The 9,240-nt window shown below is 38.5% G+C and overlaps 1 protein-coding gene across 5 annotated transcripts in view; it reads left to right on the plus strand.

Annotated features, from left to right (window-relative positions):
* The window catches only part of TICRR (TOPBP1 interacting checkpoint and replication regulator), a 37,010-nt gene extending 27,951 nt beyond the window's left edge, over positions 1–9,059 (plus strand). For 4 of the 5 annotated variants that reach the window (XM_069098588.1, XM_069098589.1, XM_069098586.1 and 1 more), the window contains exons 16-22: positions 110–200; positions 575–636; positions 1,632–1,766; positions 2,372–2,526; positions 4,224–6,435; positions 6,693–6,815; positions 8,400–9,059. In XM_069098588.1, coding sequence (XP_068954689.1) covers positions 110–200; positions 575–636; positions 1,632–1,766; positions 2,372–2,526; positions 4,224–6,435; positions 6,693–6,815; positions 8,400–8,515 — 2,894 coding nt within the window. In that variant the 3' untranslated portion in view covers positions 8,516–9,059. The remainder of the gene's footprint in view (positions 1–109; positions 201–574; positions 637–1,631; positions 1,767–2,371; positions 2,527–4,223; positions 6,436–6,692; positions 6,816–8,399) is intronic. The other variant, XM_069098590.1, reaches the window with a different exon arrangement.
* The last annotated feature ends 181 nt before the right edge of the window (positions 9,060–9,240 follow it).

Raw genomic sequence — 9,240 nt, forward strand, 5'->3', positions numbered from 1 at the left:
AGTGACTTTGGGCAAATCACTTAACCCCAATTTCCCTGCCCTTCCCCCCTTGCAAAAAGAAAAAAAAAGTTATGTGAAGCTTGTAATTTCTGTTTCTTTCATACTTTAGATTATCATAAACTGCTAACTAAGAGGGTATCAGAGACTCCATTGCACAAACAAGTATCTAGAAGATTACTTCAAAGACAAATTAAGGGCAGGTTAGTGGCATTCTTATATTTAACTGCTTCGTTAACATTTTGGTTTTAGCATAACCTTTACTTTACTTTCTCTTGCAATTTCAAATTTTTGCTTGCCTGTGCTAAATCTGTATCTTTAGAGGTAAAGGCATGTTTGGGTATTAAAAAGAACAGTGACTAAAATTTTTATAATTTGGACATGTAAGCCCTTGGGTTTCCAACAAGTGGACTTCTAATATGTTCAGGTTGAAGATTAGTACTCCAAGTTCGGGCATATAGGAAGTTGTCTGGGTCTCAAGAGTTTCAATAGTCATGGGATTCTCTTTTTAGATTAACACCAGTAGGTTGTTGAAGTGTAATAAAACTCCTATGTATTATTTTCCTTTTTTATCAAGGTCCTCTGATCCTGGCCCTGACATTGATGTTGTTGAAGAATCCCCTGAAAAAGAAGAATGTGGTAGGTATTTTTGGAATCTACTCTTATCTGTTTACTTTTCCTTAATCTTAATACACTAGCTTTCTATTTTATCCTGAGTTCCAAAGCATTTTATAGAAAGTGCTGATAGTGTCAGACCCACAATAGGAATTCAGACTTTTTAATTGGAAGGACATGAATTGGAAGGATCCTTGAAGTTCATTTAGTCCAACCTCCTACTTAATGCAGGAATCTCTTCATCTTATAGGAAGATGGTTATCTAGCTTCTGCTGAATACTTCCAGTGATGGAAGTCTCCTATCATGAAATAGACCATTCCATTTCAGGATAGCTCTAATTATATTCATTTTAAATCTGTTCCTCTGTAACTTACTCATTGGTCCTATTTCTGCCCTCTAAAAAACGCAGTATAGGTTTAATCTCCCAGATGACAGGCTCAGCTATTTGAAAATGACTATCATATTATGTGGTTTAATAAAAAGGTTTCAGGTTATTTAATAAATGCTCTTATGAATGAATGAACACATACCTCACTCTAGAAAGGCAGCTACCTCTTAAGTGAAATCTTGGCCATTACATAACATCATTGTAACAGTAGTATAAATTATTCTCTCATACCTTTAAAATTACTGAGGCAGTTTATGGAGAAATAACATCCTTATCCAAATGGAAATTGAATCAGGGTGAAGGCTATATGATATAACCTGCTTTTGCCATAAAGTTCTTTGGAGTTTAAAAAAAAAATGGAACAAAAGTGATGGTTGTGTTAGTTTTTATGTAACTTCAGGAAGAGACATCTAGTAAGTCAGTGCTCCTTTATATACCTCAATGGGGTCACATCATAAACACTATGTATATTTTTAGCAACACTTCAGAAATCTTACTACTAAACTAGTGATTGGTCTAGAATTTCCATCTTTCATTCATTGTTGCACAAATATTCTTTTTCCTGTTTAGTGTGAAAATGTCAAGGCTATATTTTCCATGGATAACTTAGCTATTATTCTGCTTTTCTAGAAATGAGTTTGAGACGAAGCCCTCGTATCAAGCATCTGTCATTTGTGAAAACAAACTCTGCTTCTTTCTACCCTAGCTCACAACCAAAGTCTCGAAATATACAGAAAGTATGCTTGAGACAGAAGAATGAATCAGGTCACTTATATACTTACCTCTTAGAAGTCAGTTTTGATGGGTGGGAGGTAATATATTTAGAGCTTTGGGAAAAATGTTGAATTTGCCAGATTTTTTTTCCTTGGGTAGGGACATGAAATACGTGTGACACACTGAGCTTTCTGTGTGTGGAAAAGCTTTTCTATTCTATGAAGATCTATACTTTGGACCAGTATAGCATGTTGCCCATGACATCATTCTTTCTTTTATTCAGGAAAGATTAATGTGAATGACCCAGAACTTTTTTTATACAGTCAAGACTCAGATTAGGTGTGAAATCTTATATATGTTATATTATCCATTCCATTCCTCCCTTTCATCATCATGAAAAGCAAGTTACCCATAGTGTTTTTCCCATGGTTTTGTTTGCTTTTTGCAGCATTCATGTTTAGCTAGTTGCCTGTATTTGCCAACATATGGGCTGAAGTTGGCTGATTATAGCAGATATTTAACAAAATACACAAAAGCACCATTGTAATAGATCTTCCAATTAGCTAAACTTCATTTTTCCTAATATAATTTGGATGTCTTAATGCTATAGGGAGAGAGCTGATAGCACTAAAATGTTGTCATGCTTTATTTTTTAGGTACTAAGGCATGTCCTATAATTCAGGGTATCCGATCTCCCAAGAGGCTTCTTTTTGGTGCGGTCTCTGAGATGACTACTCCTACAAAGGAAATGCACCAAAATAAAAGATCTCCAAAAAACTCATTGGATTCTGAGAAGCCTATTGTTTATCAGGTTAATGTCTTATAATAAGCATTTTAAGGTACAAAGTTGGTTATTGTGTTCATGGGGGTCACAAGTAAGGATTACATATGGTCTTTATTAGGGGGCCTACAATACAATATAAAAGACATAAGCACATGTAATCAATCTATTTATAATTCAAGGATTTATGATTTAGAGATTGTTGAACTAGATATATGAAATTTTATGATTGATTTATTTCATCACTATGGGTTCTGCCTCCATCAGTATAGATCATAAACCACTCATGAGTTGCTGGAGCTAAAAACTCTAGCAATGATTCTCTGAGCTATGCTGATACTTGGGGAAAAGGCAGTTTCATTTCCTGGATTAATACGCAAAGACTTTCAAGGTTGGTAGGACCAGCCAGAAGTTAAATTCCACTGGTGTAGACACTTTTTTCTTTAGTCTTATTTTTCTATGTTCCCTCTAATCTCTGTTCTCTCTCTTCTCTCTTCCCAATCACCATTGGTGGGGGAGAAAGGTGAGAAGAGAAAAACTCTCATTAAAAATACGTAGTCAAACAAAACCAATTCCTTCATTGTCCATGTCCAAAAAATGGGATTAACAACTTGCACTCTGAATACATCACCTCTCTGTCAGGAGGTAGTTCTAATGTTTCATCATGTGACCTCTGAAACCATGGTTGGTCATTGCATTGAACTAAGTTCTTAAGTCTTTTAAAGCCTTTTTTATTTACAGTGTTGTTGCATAAATTATTCTCCTGGTTCTGTTCACTTTACTCTTCATCAGTTCATGCAAATCTTCCCAGGTTCTTCCGAAAATGTCCCTTTCATCTTTTCTTATGGCGCAATAGTATATTGTTACATTCATGTATAAGCTATTCACCAGTGGATGGACAACAGTTCTTTGCCACCACAAAAAGAGGACTTTTCTTATTTCTTTGATCTCTTTGTGGTATAGGAAAAGTAGTGATGTCACTGGGTCAAAGGAGATACACAATTGATTAACTTTTGAGGTGTAGGTACAAATTGCTTTCCAGATAATGTGCCTTGTTTTTCCTGAAGCTTCAATATTTTTCATTTTCCTTTTTTGTAAGCTCTTCCAATCTAATGGGTGTGAGGTAGAACATCAGAGTTGCTTTAATTTTCATTTCTCTAATTATTAGTGATTTGTAGCTTTTTTTTTCATTATGGCTATTATTAGTTTAAGATTTCTTCTTAGAGATGGCCCCAATATGGTGGGTGACCTTGGCCTTTTTTTTTTTCTTTTTGGAGTGGGGAAGACAGGGCAGTTGGGGTTAAGTGACTTGCCCAGCGTCACACAGCTAGTTTTGTATTAAGTTTCTGAGGCCAGATTTGAACTCAGGTCCTCCTGACTCCAGGGCCACTGCTCTATTCACTGCACCATCTGTTCACCCCAGATTTCTTCCTTAGAAAACTACTTTTTAACCATTTTCCAATTGGAGAATGGCTCTTATTCTTATAAATTTTAAACAGTTTTCTATATATCTTAGAAATGGTACTCATGGGGGTGGCTAGGTGGCTCAGTGCCTCTACTCTTTCCAGTTTTCCTGTTTTCTTACCCTGTGGCTCTCTTAAATGGGCCTTTATGAGAATGTCAGGCATAAGCTTACCAGTTGTTTGGCTTAAGAGTTTTGCATTTAAAAAAAAAAACCACTGGTTATAATATTTGAGTTGGAATGATCATTGTCACTTTCTTTATAGACACCTAGGAAAAGTGGCCAGGAGCCTCAGACCCCCACTAACAGAATTCTAAGGAGATCGCCTCGAACACCACAAACAGCATATCATACTCCAAGAAAACAAAGAAAAACTACTTCAAAAAATATATCAGCAGATCAGATAGCTTTTAAGAATGCTACACAAGACTTTTCATCTGATTTAGAAGTTGCATCACTATCTGAGGCAAAAGTAATTCCTCAGAAGGGAAGTTCCCCGCAAAAAGAATTTCCCTCTCCTCTTGAGAAGATGGAATTAAGAACTCCCAAAAGGCAAAGAAGTCAGACACCTGAACTTCTAGAGACTCCTCCTTGGTCACTTCAGAGGAACTCCAGTCTAACCAATGTTTCATGTCCTGTAGCTCAGTTCCCATTCACTATCCAGACCACTAACTGTCTGACTCCCATCAAGCACTCCCAGAAAACACCTCAAAAATCAGAAGCCTCTGCATCTCCAAGAAGACCTGGCCAAGTAGTTGCAGTGACACCTCTAAGTCACAGAAACCAAAACCCAAATGTTCTCATACATCCAGTTTCTCAGCCAACTAAATGCATTAAGGAATTAAAAGATAAAACTGCCCAAAACATGAAAGGATCAGGGAATGTGGTTGCTGCATTCACACCACCTATTTCTTCCCAAAAAAAGAAACTATTTAATTCTCCACCACATGATGTTTCAATAAAAACTCCAACTAGGAAATCTATGTATTCTCTTTCTCCTAGTGGACTTGGAGAATTTGGTTGGGGGATGCTACAGAAATCACCAAATACGACAGTCACACCTCTTAACTGTAATCTTATCTCAACTCCCAGAAAGAGTTCAAGAGTAACTAAATCTAGTGATAGTCTCCCTCCACCACCTTCCAAAACCAGGAAAAAACATATGAATAGAAACAATTCCATCCTTGAAAGAAGTTTGCCACTTCACCAGTTCAGCAACTCTGATGATCCTACAGTTGAACAAAGAGATATGACAGCTAGCGACTCATCCCCTAAAAAGGAGCAGGAAAAAGTAAACCTTTCTTCGCCATTTTCCCCCAAGGAGCACTTTTACCCTTTACCTGGTGGAGGGCATGAATGGCTTAATTCCTCTCCTCTACTCACTACCCAGAATACAACAGAACAACAGAGCAGTGGTAACTCAGGAACTTGTATAAGATCAGCTGAAGAATTAAAGATGGCTCTTACTTATGAACAGCCTTCTACATCTAATGGAGTGACTTCACCTGCTAAGCCCAAGTCTCCTTTGGTACCTTCTTATGCCCTGCGTTGTACTGCAGATAGAAGGCAGAGACAGGCTGCAGCACGACTAGCAGATCCAAAAGCTTCACCTCAGCTTTCAGAAGACCATCTGACAGTGATTTCTGCTAGTCCTCCAACCTATGAGGTTGAGCTGGAAATGCAAACCTCTGGTCTACCCAAGCTTCGCATTAAAAGGGTAGACTCTAGTTCTGTCAATATTGAAAACCAAAAAAAGGTGGACACATCTCTGGGAGGAGAGAACTTTCCTGATCTTGGGTGCTTGTTGCCCCAGGGTAAACCTAACCAACTTGAAGCTGCTTATGTCTCACCTCCATGTCTTCATTCTTCCCATACTACCCCAGGCAAGAGTGGGGGGCAGATGTATATCTGTCAGTCTTATACTCCAACGCACTTTCCCTCTAGCACCACCTCCCCCTCCCCAACAGATGTCTGGGTTCCCTGGACACCATCTCCAAGACACAAAGGGAAGACCACTCCTGATACAATCCAAGACTGGCCAAGAAAAAAGAAGGCAGTGGACAGCAATGTTAATTCTTGTGGTGGGAGAAATGAAAGAGGTTCAGATCTCCTGGGGAATGTGTCAGGTATTGAAGAGGAGGGAAAGGAGAGAGTTTTTGAGCAGTGCATTAGCAAAACTCCCATCTTGGGGGATTTTGAACTTGAGGGAGTGTATCAGCTTCCAGATCAGTCACCTTCCAGTGACTGTGAGCCTAAAGCTGAGGACAGTTTTTCAAAGGGGCAGTTTGGATTGTTCTCTAGGAAGAGACCACTTTCCTCGAAGGAGGAAACTGAGCACCAAACCAGAAGACCATATGGCATCCAAAAAGGAAATCAGGTCATTTCTACTGGCAATGAAACAAAGGAAGAAAGGAAATCTCCAGGTAGAAGTACAAGACAGCCTTCCTCCATGGGGGATGACGAAGTATTCATTTCAGGTAAATATATTCTTGAGGTCTTCTTCCTATTTGTTTAAGATAGTCTTCCTATTTGGTATTATTATGCTGAGTAAACAGGCAGTTTGGGAGATGAATTCTTAGAAAGATGAGCTTGCTTATATTTTTTTTTTGTTTCCAGGATCCATGGGGAAAATGAAGCAACGTATTTTTCATTTATTGAGCAGGGATTTTTCAGGTGCCTGTTACGTGTCAGGCACTGGGCCAAATGATGTATTTGTGGTGTAATGTCTCTTTAGGTTCTACCCCACCTAACTGTGCTGTGAGGAATTGTCTCTCTGCTAGTGGTCTTCGGGCACTGACCCAGTCTCCACTACTGTACCAAGGAAAAGCACCTTCCTTTCAACGAAAGGATATTAAAGGTAAACCATTTAAATTGTAATGTATTATTGATCAGCAAATACTAGGGACTCTTGCCAGTGTGAAAACTATGACCTTGTTATGGTTGCCAGTCCAGTTCAACCTTTGTTTAGTTTGGACCTGTGATTTCATTAGTATAGGGAACTCTAGCATGGAAATATTTGAGTATCTCATGCATAAGGCACTAGGAATTAGGTTATCCCAGAGTTGTCAGATAAATTATTTTTTAAGGAGTTAGGAAGTATGGAATGCCTTCTAAACATTCTAAAATATTTTGTATATAGCCTATGATGTTATGTCTCCATCTCAGAAAAAGTCTCCTAATTTGGATTGACAAGCATTTTTATTGTAAAACTCTTTGCATTCTTCTAAGCATTTTAGTCTTCTAGAAAGCAGGAAAGTAGAAGCTGACCATTACTCCCAAGAAAAATCTAGGCTGGATAAGTAAAACACTGAGAAGATGTGGATTGAGAGTGGTTAATTAGTAAAGAATAGATGGTGTGTTCAAAACAGCTGGGAAATTTTTATTTAATCAGCCAGTTTTCTATAATTTGTGTATCCCTAGGTTTATATCTACATTTATAATGTCACCATCTGATAATTATGCTATCCATTGGGGCAGCTAGGTGGCGCAGTGAATAGAGCACCAGCACTGGAGTCAGGAGGACCTGAGTTCAAATCCAACCTCAGATACTTAACACAAAACTAGCCATGTGACTTTGGGCAAGTCACTTAACCACAATTGCCCTCCAAAAAGCAAAAAAAAAAAATTATGCTATCCATTCTAATAAATAGTATAGTATAGTTGATAGAAAACTTACATAGGGGTAGAAAACCTGGGTTTAGGTGTTGGCTTCTGACACGTTCTGGCTCTGACCTTAGCTAAGCAAATCATTTAACCTCTGATTGCCCCTGGGCAACTCTCTAAATTGCAGAACAGATACCAAATTAAATTTTAGAGGGAATTTCCTCACCAAGAGTTCCCTACGCTAATGAAATCTCAGGTCTGGACCAAAAAAGGGGGGAAAGGGACTTCAGAACCTGTTTTTTGTGACTATTCTAAAGAAGATTGCTTCTCTTTCATCCCACCAAAGAAGGGATGTTCTACTAGTTACCTGAAAAATTAACCTGTTAACAACACTGGGTAGACAGAATTTCTTTGATCATATTGACTGGGGATGCAGGAAGTAATAAAGACTTAAAACCACTGAGCTATAATTTAGTCCATTCTTTTGCTCCAAAAGAAAGCACTAAAATTATAAATCATGCGAATTGGCTTAAGCCCACAGTTCTGAGAAGTCAAACTGAAGGTAAAGGTTAGGACAATTGAACTGAACTTATACCATTGTTGCTTGACTGTTTGCTCCCCCTTCCCTTTGTCTTCAGGTAGATCAATACTTGAATAATCTTTATTCCAGATTGGAGGAGCTGATGAAAACCTTATACTTGGTAGTTGTGATAGTCCAAGCCTAGGACTTTATGGTGTCCTACAAATGTAACTGCCCTCTTCTCAAAATTTTCCTATCCATCTTTATACCTATTTCCAGTACTTAGTGACTTAATTCTAAATCTTTCCCTTTTTACAGATGAAGAGATGGATGTATTTCTAAGTACTGCAGACCAAGATTCTCCTTTCAACATAACGATCTCCCGGAGACATCCTATTAATAGAACTTACACTCGGAAAAGACTGCTTAGCTAGTAAAATCGGGTTGTGGTCACTTGGTTATTTCTAACTTCGTCCAGGCCACTCTGGCCTGGCACAACAGGGATTCTCTGTTCTTGTCTCTCTTCAGTTCAAAGACGGACTTTCATCAGATGTATCAGACACTCAGAGACGTGTTATGAATGAATTTGTAAAATGATATCAGAAAACTCTGCTTATCTTCTATGGGACTGAGCTGAGGGATTTCTGCAATGCTTGTGGTCCTTTTCTGAGCTTGAGACAAGGACTTTTTAAATCATTTGAGAAAGTACAGGGCATAAGGACAGAGAAAGCCAGACACAAAGGTGCTGGGGACCTGGCTTCAAGCCTCTTCAAGTTCTCAGGCCTCTGAGTCTGGCTAGAAAGTGGGGGTGGGGATGGGGGGGTGTTATTATTTGCATTCAATTCCACATCCTTTGCTCCACCCCCCACCCAGGACAGAGCAGTAGTACCTTGGGATCATGAAGATAATGTATGATGTGGCAGAAGAAATTGTCCACATTCCCTCTGTGTGATATAATAAATTGTTGCTTAAAGCACTGAGTTCAGTATACAGATGCAACACCACTTAGGAGAAAAAAACAATGGCCTTGAGGGTACTCTGTCTCTACCACTTATTATCTAAATGAATTGGGACAACATGGGAGCTTGTTTCCTCATCTGTAAAATCAGGGATAGCACTCTTATCACACAGGGATATGATCATCAAATGAGAACTATAA

This window comes from Petaurus breviceps, unplaced genomic scaffold (assembly GCF_028583685.1).
Source record: "Petaurus breviceps papuanus isolate PSGF00001 unplaced genomic scaffold, PetGlider_PUasm1.0 37, whole genome shotgun sequence".
Lineage (NCBI taxonomy): Eukaryota > Metazoa > Chordata > Mammalia > Diprotodontia > Petauridae > Petaurus > Petaurus breviceps.